Here is a 16,360-nt window from a genome sequence, read left to right on the forward strand (position 1 = left end):
CCTCGCTCTGCAATCGCCACATCTAGGGGGTGCGTGCGCTTCACCACCGAGTCCCACACACCTTGCGCCCCCTAGCCCCTGGCTGAGCCCGGCTAGCTCTGGGAGAGCGACGGAGGCGTGGCCCGCCCGCCCAAACGCCATCAGGCCCCGCCCTCAGTACGTCACCAGGCTCGTCTCACTTGCCTGGCCCCGCCCACAGGCGTCCGATTCCGAGCCATCGGCCCCGCCTATCCCCCCACGTGTTGCGTGTCGCCCGGCCCCGCTCCGGCCTTTCCCGCACATCGCTCCGCCCCGCCGCTTCACGTCTCGCCTACCAGTCCTCTAGGCACTGGTCCTCTCGTCCGTCCCGTAGACCCCTGTGTCTCCCCGCGTGCACGTCGCCTCAAGTCCCATCGTGTCGCCCCGCCCCCAACCGTCCCACCTCGATCTCCCACTAACGTTGCTCCGCCCACGTCGCCCCGTCGCATGTCCCCCCCGCGCCACGTCGGTACGCTAACATCGCCCCGCCCCCGTCGCTCCACGTCGGCCGCCCCCACGTCACGTCGCCCCGCGGACGCCTCCCGCTAATGTCCGGTCGCTGGTCGCTGGCGGACATGTGGCCGGTTCTCCAAGAACTGTTGAGGGTCCACGCGGGGCTCGTTTTGGGCGGCGCCCGAGGCTTGCATAGCTCGCCGGTCTCCTGCCGCAAGAACCTGCTCAAGAAATTTGCTTCCAAGACCAAGTAATGCTCCCTGAGTGGGGGTTGGGGGCGCCGGGGTGGAGGCTCCGTGGGACAGGTTGCTGCGCGGGACGGGGTGCCCCGGAGTTGGGGGCTGCGGGGGCGGGGGGGGTTCCCTGGGACCGGGTAGCTCCACGGGACTGGGGGCCCCGAGGCAGGGGCTGCGCGGGGCGGGGATGCTCCCCGGGGCGAGGGCTGTGCGGGACGAGGGGCAGCGCGGGGCAGGTACTCCGCCTGGGCGTTACCCTGGAGCTCAAGCTTCCAGCCGAGTCCGTAAGGGCAGTCTTTGCCTGTTAGATTAATGGTTGTTGAAAGATTACCTGTAATTCCACCCGTCACGTCAACGTTTGCCGTTTTTTCCACCCAGCCGTTTTTCTGTTTTTTCATCCAGTTGTGATGTTAAAGTTTTAAGTGTTAAGTGTCCTAAAAGTTGTCATCATGTCCTAAACGGATATCGTGAACGTGTGAAGCAAAGTGCTGTGTACATTTGTAGTCCACCCTGGGTCCGAGGTTCCACAACCTCAGATTCAGCCAACCTTGGATTGAAACTATTTGGAAAACATTCCAGGAAGGTCTAAAAAGCAAAACCTGAATTTATGCTAGCAGCTACTTACATAGCATTTAGATTTTAAAGTGTACCAGAGGATGTGTGTAGATCATATGCAAACACTGTATGCCTCAGGTGTCCTCACATCTTGGTATCTGTGGGATTGGAACCAATTCCCTGCAGATACGGAGGGGAGACTGTATGTTGATTCTTGTTACTTAGAAGGGTTTCTAAGGAGAGTAGTTCTCATCAAGTAAAGAGAGAAAGAAGGGAAATATGTAAAGTGTTTCTTTGTATATTAACGTTTTCTATTTGGGGTTAACTTGAAGAGTAAAGAAGGCATGTCAGGATAGGTTTTTTAATGATGAGAGAAAAGTATAGTGAAATAAGTTGATTTCCATATCATTGTTAGTTCTATTGTAGGTATGTTTTTAATAGACCTTTTAAAAATAGTTTTAGATTTACCGAAAGATTAGCAAGACAGTACCGAGTTCCCATTAACTACACTCAGTTTCCCCGATGTTAGCATCTTAGGTTAGTGTGGCGTGTTTGTTACAATTGCTGAATGGATATTGATACCTTATTATTAATTAAAGTCCGTGCTTTATTTATGTTTACTTAGTCTTGCCCTCATGTCCTTTTCTGTTCCAGGATCCCATCCGGGGACCACATTACATTTAGTTGTCATCTTTTTAGGTTCCTCTTGACTATGGCAGTTTCTCAGATTGTCCCTGTTTTTGATGACCATGACAGCTTGAGGGGTACTGGTTAGCTATTTTGTAGGTTGCCCCTGTGTTGGGATTTGTGTGATTATATTGCGGTCTTGGTTTTGGGGAGGAAGTCCACCCCTGTGAAGTGCCGTTTTTGTCTTATATCCAAGGGGCATGCTGTCAACATGGCTTTTCAGTCTTGGTGTCAGTCTTAATCACTGTCTGAGGTCATCTGTGTCTCAGGTTTATCCACTGTAAAGTCCCCCTTCCCCATTCCATTCTGTCTTCTTTGCAGGGGAAGTCACCATATGCAGCCCACACCTAGGGAGTGGGGAGTTATATTTATGAATTACCTGGAATTCTGCATGGGAGATGTGTCTTTTCTCCATTTATTAATTAATTCCTATCAGTGTGGACTCCTGGTTATAATTTTGCTCAGATTGTTCCAGCTTTGGCCACTGGGAGCACTTTCAGATGGCTCCTCTGTCCCTTTGACACACCTCATCACTATGGAGTTTTGAAGTGGTTTTTAAATTGAAATGCTCTTCAGCACTGCCTTGCTTTCTGGCACTACAGCATGCCTTAGCCTTGAATCAGCCATTTCTCCAAGGAACTCTTGTTCCTTTGATTGGAAAGTGACATTAGAAACCACAATCTGAGAGCTTCTGTCATTGCTGCTGGTGTCTGTCTGTTTCGGAGGCCCTTTCAGCTGACCAGGCACAGAAGCGTGTTGACGCTGGTTTCTGTGTGTGCTTATCCGTACACACTCAACCTGTCACCACTGCAGCTGTGAAGCCACTAGGCTTCGTCTCTCACCCACTGGCACACGGGCCATCCTCCCTTCCTGCCCTGGCTTGTCTGCACAGAGAGGAGCCTGGCTCCCCACTTGCCCTCTGTTGCATGGTTGTTCCATCCCAGTGTTGACGTGTGGTGGTGTCGGTCCCTATACCCCGGGAAATGGCTTTATCAAGTAGAGGGCAGTTTGGTAGCTGTATTTTTAAGATTCTCCTTCTCTCCCTTTGGGAGTAGAAGTAGACCTTAGTCAAAATTACGAGCTTGAATTAAGACTCTCTTCTGTCTCTCTCCCACAACCTGTGCTGTCTGGACATCTGAATCTTTTAGACCCCCAGTAACACCATTTCTATGTCCAGGTTGAGCTCCTTAGAAACAGTTATGTTATGACAACCTCGAGTTAGCTTTTGTAACTTTTTCTTACTTGATCTGCCATCATTGTTCAGCGTCACTCTCACTTTCTCCCCCTAGGAAGAAGTTCTGGTATGAAGGTCCTTCCCTGGGCTCTCACTTGGTACGTACACAGAAGCAGCCACAGGCCTTTAGAGCCTTGATGGGCTTGAGGCTCCAAGAGTCGGCCACACCTGGCCTGGCCAGCCTTCCACTTCAGGACTGGGGGGCACAGGGTCTGTGGGTGGGACTGGATGCACTAGTAACATGGAATTTTTATCTTTAAGAAAAATTACAGTCAGGCTTCCCAGAATGTCACATGTATCATCAAACCCTAACGTGGTGATGTTCATTCAGCTTTCGCTGTGGTGTGTGTACAGTACGTGTGAATGTGTGGGTACATAGACGCAGCTTGTTTTGTTGCGTCTCCCAGAAGCTCTGGTTTTTATAAATTGAAGCTTGATGGCTGCCCTGCATTGGCAGGTAATGGTTAGTATTTTTTAGCAATAAAGTATTTTTTAAAATTATTATTATTTTTTAATGGAGGTACTGGGGATTGAACCCAGGACCTCATGCATGCTAAGCACACACTCTAATGCTGACCTGTACCCTCCCCCCCCAGGAATATAGTATTTTTAATTAAGGTATATACATTGTTTTTTAGATGTATTTCTATTGCATGTGTAATAGACTACAGTATAGGGTAACCACAGGGTGACCATAGCTTTTATGTACATTGAGAAACCAAAAAATTCATGTGACTCACTTGATTGCAGTGTTTGCTTTATTATAGTGGTCTGAAAGTGAACCTGCAGTGTCTCTAATGCTTGGTCTTTCTGTCTGCTTTTCTGCTTCTTGGAGACTTACAAGCCATCCCAGCTGGAATCCCTAGTGAAGAGCACCTCCAAGAGAGCCAGGAAGGAAGATCACATGCGCCTGAGGGCCCTGAACGGCCTCCTCCACAAAGCGCTGACGGGGTTTCTGTGTACCCCTGAAGTGAGCCAGGAGGTCTGCGACCTGAATGTGGAGCTCTCCAAGGTAGCCCGCTGGGGCCAGAGAGGACGGACAGCCTTGCTGAGGCCTCGGTCACAGTCCTTTGTGTCACCTAAAAGCAGAAAGGATGCTGGGTGTGGCCATTTAGGTCCTGAGGAGAGGAGGGTGCACTTGGGATGCCAGAGCAGAGGTCTCGCTGTGCACAGCGGTTGGGGGGGGGGGTGATGAGGTGGTGGGGGGGTTCCTTGCCCAGACAGCACCCAGAGCACCAGAGCCGTGAGTGCCAAAATAGGGCGTCCGAAGTCTTGGGGGTCAGATGGGCGGTGGACATGTCTGCCCTTGCCTCGTGTGAAGACAGAGGCGGCAGCTTCTGCTGCTGCTACCCCCAGAGTGGGAGCAGCCGAGGTTGAGGCATTTCTGTGAGCGGGGCTGGGGTCTGGTTGGGAGCTGCTTTCTTCACCATGCAAGCTTGGGCAGCAGGTGGCCTGTGGCTCTTGCGCTGGGTCACTAGCCCTGGCGGTGGGTGCCCAAAGCCACAACAGCCCAGGAGTTAGTGTTTCTCTGCGGACCTGTGCCCGGAAAGCCCACGTGAGTGGAGAGTGATACGGGTGGGGTTGGGGCTCAGGTCTCTCTGACTGCAGACTTCTCCGCCTGCCGAGTGTCCTGGAAGGCCAGTCTCTCTGCAGCTCAGAATGCACACACAGAGGCCGTGCTGCAGAGGAGCGCTGCACACATGAGGTGAGGCCTCCACTTGACCCTGACCCTCAGCCTGTTTGTCCAGTATTTCTGCCTTTAAGGAAAATTTGGGGAGCGTTTTCTTGGATTTCAGAGCAGAATTTACATTTTTCTGTCGGCCATAATCTAGGTCAGCAGTTCTCAGGGTTTGGTCCTGGGTCCCACGTCCTTTGTGCGGGGAGGTTGTGAGTTAAAGTTCTTATGGTGAGGTGTTGTCTTCTGTTTGCACTGAAGCCACAGGGGCGGGGCGGGCTGTGTCAGATGTCCTGGTGGTCGTTGTAGCTTCAGCCATGTGCTCTCAGTAAAAAGCTGTCAGCTTTGTTTAAGAACATCCTTGATGAATAAGCAGAAGTTACTAATTTTACTAAGTCTCGACCCTTGGGCACATCTATTTATTATTCTGTGTGGTGGGAAGTATACATGAAACTGATGATTGTCTTGGAAAAACACTGCAGTTGTGGATCGTGAACCAAAATGGACACTTCTTCACTTGAAAGAACAAGTGAAATGACCACCGTTACTCAGATGTGGGATTTGACATTTTCTCCAAAATTAGCAAAAAACCTGTCACGTCAGGGAAACCAACTGACCATGTTTGTTGCCAGTGATAAAATTCAAGCTTTCAATGAACATCAGGGTTTTGGAAAACGTGTATCCAGCACCGTGAATTTGACAGTCTTGCGGCAGAGAAGACCTCTTTGATGCGGGTGGTGGTGATGTAACATTTGGCTTCATTCTGAGAATCTGTGTGACTTGGTGAGGTTACAGAGTCATGCACGGGGAGAGGGCGGCTCAAAGGGAAGCCGACCAGTGGGTTCCAGTGTGCAGAGAGTGACATGTTCAGTGATCTGCCTGCAGATCTCACTTTGCTGCTGACTTTTAATAAATGACTATTTGTTGGGTTTTTGTGTAGCGTCAAAAATCCACACTTTTCTCAAGGGCTGTTCATATGCCCCCTTTTCAGTTACAGGTCTATGTGAGGCCCGATCTTCTTATGTTTTAAACAAAGTGATAGATCAGATTACACGCAGACAGAGATAAGAACCCAGCTGTCTTTGTTATGCTGGGTGTTGAAGAAGTTTGGAACTACATAAGCAGTGCGACTCTGCTTAGTTTTAAAATAATGTAGTGGTTATTTTTTACTGATTACTCAGTATCTGTGAACATGTAGTGGGTTTGTTATTTTAAGTGAATTAATATGTATGTATTTTTTAAATTCTCAGCTGTAACTTTTAGTGCAGTAGATATTGATGGATAGAACCCACATAAACAGAAGGTCTTTGTTGTTCTCAGTCACTTTTAAGAGTGTAAAGGCAGTCCTAAGACCAAGAATTTTGAGAACCACCGAGCTGGGTGATATTAAAGAGGTTACTTGGTTTTCTTGTCAGTCTTTAAAATGCAGAGACCCAACTGACGAGCGCTCACGTTGGGTTCCCCCTTCCCACCTCCCTCCGTTCTGTCCCTCCTTGGCCTCCCTGTCGCCATCCTTCCCTTTGGAAGGGACAGGTGTGGCATTTTCATAAGCCATCTCCTTCCCCACCTGCTGGCGATCACTGACACCATCACACTAACCCTGAGTCTCTAAAGTTGTATATTGAAGAATGGGCAATTAATTTCATTTTTGACATTTAACAGAAATAAAATGAGAGATTTCCAACAGGTATTGAGGTGACAGTATTGTTTTCTGATCAGTTTTTAGATAGTCAGAAAATTCAGTTGAACAGAATGTCCCTTTCCCAACTCTTTTTCTCCCCAAGGTTTAGTGTAAAGGTTTTTCCATAACTTTGCACCAAGGTCCGCTGTCACTGAGCAGACATGCCACGTGTCACAGCAGTCTTTTCACTGGATACCTCTGGCACCTGAACTTGCATGTACTGCATGACTGAAGGACACAAAGTTCATTTCTGCATCTGGCACCTGGGTAGTTGAGGACTGTCAGTCACACTTGACTGGTGAGTGTCCTCTGAACAGAGGGACGGAGCCCTGGCTTGTTGCTGGTGCCCGGACCACGGAGTCCACGGCCATGTTATGCTCAAGGGTGTGTCCAGATTCGGATAAGACTACTTACAAGGATTTGGTGATACATTTTTGTATCCCCTTCATAACATGGCATTGGCTAAAGAAGACTTTCTGATGTGATGAGCAGATCTCATGCCTCCTTGTGAGGTGACGTTTCTGTCACTGTCACCCTCCACTGAGTGTCACCTGTGACCTCTGTCTCCCCAGGCATCTTGTGATGTCCCAGCAGATCCTGAGGAACATGCCGCCGATTGTGTTTGTTCAGGACAAAAAATACGCAGCAGTAGCCGAGGTGAGCTTTCACATTATGACCTTTTTATGATGTAAACTTTCACATGAGTAAGATTTTAAATTTAATTTCTGAATATTCAAAAGATGATGTACACAGTGTTTGCAGGTAACACTCGGCAGGGTGCAAATGAAGAGTTAGGCTCCCTTGCCCTGTTCTTTGCCTGATTCCCTGGTAACCACTTCTGTGGCTTTAATTTTTGAGGGCTTGTCAGTAGAGCCCTAACGAGTGAACCAGCCCTCAGTCTCTCCTGTGCTTGCCTGCTCCTCCCACCTCCCGGGTTTCCCCCTGTCTGTGGCTGCTTCACACCGACAAGGCTGACACTTACCTTCTGTCCTGTAGCTGCAATTGTCATGATTATGTTCCTTGTTTTAGCTGTAGGTTAATTACAAAAGTTAAAACCTGTTAAAAAATATGTATTTTTTAATCTAGGTGATGGTTACTTGGTGGTTATTAAGGTATGTTATACCTTTAAAAATTGTACTGAAAACCCAGAAAGTGGCGTTTACAAGATTATGATGAGGGGGCTGTTATTCACTGTAGGACTAGGTAGTCTTTAGCTCCACAGAGGGGAAAGAATCTAATTACATTGTTGTCTTTTGTCATTTATTATACAAGCAATACCAAAAACATTATGCAGATAATAACATTTGTAGGTGTCTGGTTTTCCTTGCTAGAACGGGGAACAGAGGGGTGACAGTACACTGGTGCTTTCCAGTTCAGGTGGAGTTTAGGTCAGGCATGTGCCGTGCGGGTACTCGGCATGGAATTCACCGTGAGCATATGGGGTAGCTGGCAGATGGAGTCCCATCTGTCCAGCAGTGCGCCCTCTGGTTTCACTGTGCTGTGACTTGTCCCTGTCTCTGTAGAGGAAGAATTAATAGCCGAAAGTTCCTGCCTGGCTCTGTGGGTTTGGGTGGCTCTCTCTCTGGAGATCATGCCATTGGAAGCTCCCTCAGGCCCACCCGGCGTCTGCCCTGCCACGTAGTCAGGGTCAGCACCGTACTGAATAATCACAGGGAGTTGTGACGGTACTTTCAGCTTACTTTGCAGCCTCAGGATAGTCTTCAGGTCAGGTGACTGGACATGGGAAGCAGGAGCAGTAATAAGCTCTGTCCAGACTGAGCCCTGAGTAACTCAGCAATGTTGATGTTACCGCCAGTAAACACTCAGGGTTGCCGTTCTGGGATTCAGACTTGCATCTTCTCGACGACTAGTGACGCCGGGCGTCTTCCTTGTGCCCATGGTTGGTCCCTCTTTTGTGGCCAGTTCAGACCTTTGCCCGTTTTTTATAAGGTTTGCTTATCATCGAGCCATGCAGGTTCATTCCGTGCCTGGTACAGGGCCCTTGGCAAAATATGCGTTGTGAATAGTTTCTGTGGACTGGTTTTTCTCTGCTTCTGCTGCTTTTCACCTTTGTAGTTTTTTTTGGTACCTCAGTGGTTGGTGATGATGCTTCAGTTGCTGGGAGCGACGGGTCCTGTTTCTGGTCCAGGCTCTCCTGGGCTTGCAGAGAAGTGGCCCCTGCTGCGACATTGGGTCTCAGTGCACAGCCGGGCAGGACGATCCGCAGGCAGTCAGTACAGGCAGGTGGGGGTGGAGAGGCCTGTGGTGGCCCCGCTAAGGAGCAGCAGTCATTTCCAGCCTGGGTCCATCAGCCACCGTGGAGCTGGATTCACACGCCAGACTTTGTGACTCTCATGTTGCCATGCTGGGAGGCTTTTTAACCCAGACAAATTCTGTGGCAAAATTAAAGCATCTTACTAACGAGTAAGTGCTAGTAATTCAACTAATATTTAACTGGTTTCTTTGTAAGTTTGAAGTTTGACATTTACAAGTTTTAAGGGTAGTTTTCAAAAAGCCTCAATTCATTATCAGAGCAAATGTGATTAAGGTGACAGGTGTTGGAGCATCAGTGGAAGGACCCATGTGAAGCAGGGTGAGGCCTGCAGTCGCTGGCACAGGTGGCATGATGCCCGTGCTCACTGGCCCCAGGCTTGGACGTAGGTGTGGAGAGGCATGACTTGCCAGATTACCCTCTGTTCCTTTTCAGGTTGATCGGTTACTGGCAGTTGCTGATTTTGGACCCCGTGATGAAAAAGAAGAGTTGGTGCAAGATGACTTTAGGTAACACATGTGGATTTATGTTTCTGATTCTCTCGGACAGACACCCAGGTGTGGGATTGCTGGTTGGGGTGGGGGCCGCACTGTGCCCTTGGGTCTTGCCCTGGAGCCCCGCCGGTGCTGGCATCAGCAGGCCCCAGTGGCAGCCTGGTGGCACACCCAGCACCCCAGGAGGCTGTCGGGTGGCCTCAGTGGGCCTCCCAGCAGGGCTGAGCCTTGACTTCCAAGTGCTGGCCGTAGCTGCTCACCCTCGCCGTCCACTCGGCATGCTTGTCTTGGGCGCCTGCTGGGAGCCGGGCCGCGTCCTCACCACTGGGCACCTCTGTGAGCACATGGCAGAGTCTCTGAAACCTGTTTTCTGCTTGGAAGTAGCAAACATCAGCGTCGGCCTCTCAGACGATGACGTGAGGATCTGGGGCATGTGTGTAAGGGCCTACTCCCGCAGAGGGAACAGCTGTGGCGGGTTCTTGGCCTGTGTTCCATCAGGGCCTCAGGGAGGACCCACAGGAGCCGGCCTGCCTGGTACCTCTGAGCTGGAGCAAAGGCACTGGTCAGTGGGAAGGGGCAGGTGGAGACCCCTCCCGGAGCAGAGTTAGAGGACTCAGAGGTATGATGCGGCCAGGTTTGGGTTTTAAAAGGATTGCTCTGGTTTTGCTCTCAGAATAGCCTCTAACTCATCAAGTAGCCTGTGTGATGGATCTAAAAGACCCCACCCATACCTCTGTTTAACTGGCCTGGTGCACTGGCCACATTCCAGTGGGAAAAAAGGACAGTGTGTTTAATGACAGCACAGAACGGCTGCACTGGAAGTCTGCTGGCGAGTGGTTCTAGACTGCAGCACCCAGCCAAGCCAGCTCGTCCATCTCCCCAGTCTCCCTGGACAGATGTTGGGGTGTAGGGGTGTTTGTGCTTGGTGTGAAGACCATTGTTCCCCTGCAGGGACCCCAAGGCCTTGGATGCAGCATTGCCGTGTGATACCCCGGGCCCTGCCGTGCCCTCCAGTCTGTGTGGAATTGACCACGAGGCCCTCAACCAGCAGATCCTGGAGTACAAGAGGGGCCGGGGCCGGGGGGCCACCAGCCCAGCACGGCCAGAGCATGTGGCTGTGCTGATGAAGCAAGTGAGAAAGAGGAGGGCCCACCCCCCTGTGGACAATGACCTTTCTCCCAAGAGCTTCCTGTTGGGGCTGGAGGGTGAGGAGCCCCTGGACGGCAGAAGGGCCCTTCCTGAGGAGCACGGCCTGGGGTGCGAGTGGGGGCTCCCGGGAGCGGAGCAGGAACTGGAGGCAAAGGGAAAGGATCGAGGTGACTGTTAGGGGTCATGGAGGGAGAGGGTCTTGACCAGATGCCCGTGTGCACAGGGCAGGAACTGGCCTGGAAGCCCTCGTGTAGGGGTGGTCTGAGCCCTTTTCCTTGTGTTACTGTGAGAAGAGGCATGGGCTGTGGAAAGTGTAAATAGCTCTTGGATCCACGCAGTGCAGTCAGTCCTCGTTATCCGGGCTTTGTATTTGAAGGTTTGTCTGCTTACGTGTGACAGAGCAGGGCTTTGCAGCCACCCGGCCCTACCCCGCCATGCTGGAGCTGAATGACCTCTCTGCTCCATTTCCTGGTGGTCTGGATACTAATGGCATCTGTTCAGGGGTTGCTGGGAGGGTTGCAGGGTCACGTGTATGAAAGCACTTAGCAGAGCCTTGCATGCAGAGGGCCCTCATCTTGACGCCACCTTCCTAGGAATTTGGTTTCTGTGACAAGCTAAGGGAAGGAGGGGTAATTGACTCGTTGGTGGATGTGCGCATAACCTGCTTTGTGAGGCCATGCAGAGCCGGACGCAGGTGCTCCTGTTTGAAGCTGGTGGCCCTGCAGACGTGGCAGAATTGTGCACATGGCTGGGTTTTCATGTCCCGTGACATCCCAGACGACAGGAGCAGATCAGAGTCCTGCCTGTTTGAGGTAGAATGTGTTCATCAGTACCCTGGGGTGCCAGCGGTAAACCTGAAGAGGTTACGTGCGGACAGCTCTGAGTCCAGAAGTAAGTCCTGTTGGGAAGGCAGAGTAGGCAGTCCTCCACTCTTAGGGTTGAGCACACCTGTGTGGCTGTCTGCATTACTGTGGGTACCAGATGGCTCTGGATTTGAATAAAACTCGAACAGGAACCTGAAGAGACACAAATGGTTTTCATCCTGAAACGTGAAGCCTAGTGTGATTGTACAGAGCAGGCTCCTTTTAACCTCCTGTGCTGAGAGTCCCGAGCTGCCACTTGTCCCGAGGGCTGTAGGATCTAGGGGGAGATGGGGCTCAGGTACCCTGGGGTTGGGGTATGGAGGAGATGGAAAGAGGCAGCAAATCGTCACACAGCCTAAGGCCAGCGGCCAACAGAAGACCCATCAGGTCCCACTAAGGACTTTTTAGTCTCCAAGCACCCCTCCCCAGCAAGTCTCACTTGCAGTCCTCCAGCCCCACATGCTCAGATACAGTGCCTTGTTTTTCTGGATGCCTCCTGGGTGTTTCTGGTTCTCCTTTCTTGCCAGGCTGAAATCAAAACTCACACACACGCCCTTAGAGTCTGAAGAAAAGACGTCTCAGTTCTACGTGAAAATTCATAGCACTGCAGTGGCATTCATGTTAAAGAAAGCATATGTCTTCTATTTTTTAAAAAAAAGTTTGTTGGGGGGGAAGTAATTAGGTTTATTTATTTATTTATTTTCAGAGGAGGTACTAGGGGTTGAACCCAGGACCCTGTGCATGCCAAGCACGCACTCCACCACTTGAGCTTTACCCTCTCCCAAACGTGTATCTTCTGCTGCTTCCATTGGGAGGAGCAGAATTCCAGCTCTCCAAGATCTCAGGGCACCTTCCTTCCCATTGTAACCTCCCCCTCCACCCCCGTGCAGTGTGTGAGTGCAGCTGTCTCGATAGCCTCCCCTGCCACTGGACCTTGGTTTCTGAAACTTTGAATCTTGGTGAGACAAGGGTTGGGGGCAGGAACTCTGCAGATTGGCCCATCTCCTTCCAAGATTTTGGCCACACATGATATCAGGAGTGATAGTCCATTTGCCAGGTGCAGAGGGCAGATGGGAGGCACTGTCAGGTCCCCTGGGTGCTGCAGGTGCTTGAGGCCTCTCCTCTAGAAACATCCAAGCAGCAGCAGCTTGTACTCAGCTTCTTTCCCTGGAAAAACAGGCACTTTGCAGGACATGCTGGCGCAGGAAGCGGTTCTGACTCACGGCCTTTGGGCACCTCACTTTACCCTCCACAAGGTGCATGCAGGTGATCAGGCCAGGTAGGAGACTGCACTTGCCTTCACAGCTCTGAGGAACCTTTGGTGGAAGCTGGATGGGGACACCTCCTGCCACTTAACCCCAGTGATGTGCAGTCATTGTGAGGCTGCTGCTGAGATCAGAACCCAAGTGTTCTGGTAAATAAGGAAGCAATCTAGTTTCCATCTGTTTTTTAAAAATAAGTTTTCAGTGACTGAAGGGAGAAAATTGTAGCCTACAGTATTTCATTTAGTTCTGGATAACACTCCCCAGTTTTATAGAATGAGTGTCCCTGCAACACTGATTTCTGTAAGGATTTTCAGATTCCATTATGCATAGCGCATCTCAACACAGAGCATGAGGTTATTAGGTACGGGGTTTGAAAGGAAGAATGCATATAGAAGGGACTTTCAAATGTCCATTAAAGCCTCTTCAATCAGCCGTAAACATGAAATTCCCCTGTGTGCCTCCACTCTGCATGCAGATGGCTTGTTCACTGGCTCTGGAGAAGTGCTTGATGCAGGCTCTGCAGAGGTAAGTCAGAGAAATGCAGCAGGGAGATGCCTCTGCAGCTGGCACACCTTCCAGGGGCTGAGAACCTCATCAGAAGAGCAGCCGACTGTGTTCGTATCATGGTGACTGGCATGATGGTGGCAACCGCGTTGGATAGGCTGGTCTTTCCATCTGAATGAGTTGAATTCCGGATGTCAGTCCCTGCTCAGGCCCATGACTTGCAGATTGGCACTGGGCTGGTTGCCTGCATCACATGTCATTGGGGAAAGAGGGTTCAGGGGAGTCAGCACCCCCTGCAGCTCCCACACTCAACTACTGGGTCTTCTAGGCCAGTTTTATTAGAGTACGTTAATGTCGGTCACAAAGCAAGGAGTAATTGTGTCTGAGTGTATCTTGGTTACCAGAAAGGGAACCGCAGAGGAAGACCCAGTGAGAAATGACAAAAGATGCACCGCAGAGTCTTCCTGAATGCTACCTGTGTAAACTTGCAGAGCCTGACACTGTGCTACATATAACCTCTGTTGGGTGCCTGGGTGTTCATGTCTGTGTGAGTGCCCATATGCAAGCATGTGTGTGTGTCTGTGTGCCTTTGTGTGTGCTTGTGGGAGTGCCTGTGCACAACCAAGGTCTTATGGCACAACTTTCATAACAGGCATCCTTGCCTCGCCATTGCCACCAGTGTTTGTCTAGTGGGTTTGGCTCCATCTCAGGAAGCCTCAGACCCTAACCCATAAAAGTCGGAGAAAACAGGGCTTGAAGGTGGGGTCCTATATTGTTGCAAAACTGTAGAAACACACTGGAGGCTTCTACTCTTCCATAACAAAATAATAACTTTCAAGAATGTCCTGGTGAGCAGCAGTGTCTGGATCCCTCTCTGGGGCTGTGGTAACAACTAGGATCCAGACCTAGACAGAATGGCTACCCTGGCCCCTGGGTCTCATGAGGATCTGGCCCTTGTCCATTTGTGATAAGGTGGTGGGTGTGAAGGGTGTCTGAAAATTGGGAGAAGGATTTTGCTGATCTTCAGCAGAGACAACCTACAACAAGGGGATAAAACCTCCACAAAATGGCAAACTCTGGGAAAGGGAGAGAATCTGATTTCCAGAGTTACATGTTTCTGGATTCATATGTACAGTTTTCAACAACAACAACAACAACAAAGTCACAAGGCATACACAGAAACAGGAGAGTATGGCCTTTTCAAAAGAAAAAAAAATCAGAAACTGTTCCTGAAAAAAGATCTAATGGTAGAAAAATTAGACAGACTTGAAAACAGCTGTCTTAAAGATGTTCAAAGAACTAAAGGAAGATACAGAGAAAGCCGAGAAAGTGATAGGTGAACAAAATGGAAATATCCATAAAAAGAAACCATAAAGAAATCTGGAGCCTAAAGGTAAACTAACCGAGATGCAATAGTAGGATTCAAAGGCAGGTGTGAGGAGGCAGAAGAATCAGAAGACTTGAAGATAATGGAAATTATTAAGTCTGAGGAACACAAAAAAGATTGAAGAAAAGTTAATAGGGCCTAAGGGACCTGTGGGACTCCATGAAGAGAAGCAACATACGCATTCTGAGAGTTCCAGAGGTTGAAGAGAGAGAAAGGGCTAGAGAGAATATTTGAAGAAATAATGTCTGAAACTTGCCCAAATTTGATGAAACATCCAGAAAACTTGAGCTCACTAGACCTGTCCTGCAAGAGATACTCTAAGAGTCCTGCAAGCGAGATGAAAGGCCAGGAGACAGTAACTTGAAGCTGTGTGGAGGAATGAAGACCTCAGTCAGGGTTGTTAACACGGGGCAAGTATAACTTTTTAAGGCAAAAACAATGGTTCTTAGGTGCACTTTTTGTTTTCTATATTATTTAAAAGACTAATACATTAAAAAAATTATTAGTCTAAAGGCTAGTATTAGTGTAACTCCACATTTTGTTTTCTACATAATTTAAGAGACTAATGCATTTAAAAGAATTACTAGTGTATGCTTAGGGGCACACAGTGTATAAAGATGTATTTTTGTGATGTTGACCAACAGCCAGAAGGGGTGGGGTGGAGCTGTTAAATGAATGTTTTTGTGTTACTGAAATTAAGCTAGTATAAATTCAGATTAGAGTGTTATAACTGTGGAGTGTCAGATAAAATCCGCAAAGAAAATAGCTATAGAATATATATAAAAAGAAATGAGAAAGGAATTTAGATGTTTTGCTGTTAAAAAATCAACTTAAACACAAAAGATACTGATGCAGGAAATGAAGGACAAAAAAAGCTACAAGGCATATAGAAAACAAACAGCAAAATGACAGAAGTCTCTCCCTGTCTGTAGTTACTTTAAATGTAAATGGATTAAATTCCTCAGTGAAAAGACAGAGATTGAAACAATGAATAAAAAAAATTATCAAACTATATGCTGTCTTCAAGAGATTTACTTTATATCCAAATACATAAATAGATTGAAAGTGAAAAGATGTAAAAAAAATACTCCATGCAAACGGTAACCAAAGGGTAGCAGGGGTGAGTATAATAATATCAGATAAAAACTTATCTTAAAAAAAAAAAGATTACAAGAGACAAGGGAAGCAATTATATAAAAGTTTCAATGAAATAAGATATATAACAATTATGAATATTTAGGTACCTAATGACAGACCTTAAACATATATGAAGCAAAAACTGACAGAATTGAAGGAAGAAGTAGTCCCAAAATAAGAGTTGGAGACCTCAATACCCTCTCTCAGTAGTGGTTAGAACAGCCAGACAGAAGATAAGGAAATAGAGGGCTTAACACACTAAACCAAATAGATCTAAAAGACATACACGGAACACTCCACCCAACAGCAGGACACACACAGTCTCCAGTGCATGTGGGACATTTTACAGGATAGACCATATGTTGGGCCACAAATTAAGTCTCAATAGATTAAAAAACATAGCTATCATACAGCGTATCTTCTAAAACCAAATGAGATCAAGTAAGAAATCAATGACAAAATTGGAAAATTCACCAATTGGAAACTAAACACACTCTTAAAAAAAAAAACCAATGCATCAAAGGAGACTATAAGGGAAATTTGAAGATTCTTAGTGATGAATGAAAACACAACATGCCAAAGCTTACGGGACACTGTTTCACTTTATAGCTATAAACGCTTACATTAAAAAATAAAAAAGTTCTTGGAGTTGGGGAATAGCTCAGTGCTAGAGTTCATGCTTAGGATACAGGAGGTCCTAGGTTCAATCCCCAATACCTCCGTTGTTAAAAAAAGATGTAAAAAAATTTT

The 16,360-nt window shown here is 48.4% G+C and overlaps 1 protein-coding gene across 1 annotated transcript; it reads left to right on the forward strand.

Moving 5' to 3' along the window:
- Positions 1-524: 524 nt before the first annotated feature.
- Positions 525-15,646, forward strand: RBFA (ribosome binding factor A). The gene is made up of 7 exons (XM_031441686.2): positions 525-721; positions 3,239-3,281; positions 4,019-4,195; positions 4,776-4,888; positions 7,112-7,196; positions 9,247-9,320; positions 10,257-15,646. Exons 1-7 carry the CDS (start codon positions 567-569, stop codon positions 10,630-10,632), a joined length of 1,023 nt encoding a protein of 340 aa, XP_031297546.2. The 5' UTR covers positions 525-566; the 3' UTR covers positions 10,633-15,646.
- The last annotated feature ends 714 nt before the right edge of the window (positions 15,647-16,360 follow it).

This window comes from Camelus dromedarius, chromosome 28 (assembly GCF_036321535.1).
Source record: "Camelus dromedarius isolate mCamDro1 chromosome 28, mCamDro1.pat, whole genome shotgun sequence".
Taxonomy (NCBI): Eukaryota; Metazoa; Chordata; class Mammalia; order Artiodactyla; family Camelidae; genus Camelus; species Camelus dromedarius.

Excerpts from the sequence above, each read along its gene's own strand:
- RBFA (XM_031441686.2), top strand. The coding sequence starts at position 567 with ATGTCCGGTCGCTGGTCGCTGGCGGACATGTGGCCGGTTCTCCAAGAA. Across the intron at positions 7,197-9,246 it reads AATACGCAGCAGTAGCCGAG|GTTGATCGGTTACTGGCAGT; the intron begins GTGAGCTTTCAC and ends GTTCCTTTTCAG. Across the intron at positions 9,321-10,256 it reads TTGGTGCAAGATGACTTTAG|GGACCCCAAGGCCTTGGATG; the intron begins GTAACACATGTG and ends GTTCCCCTGCAG.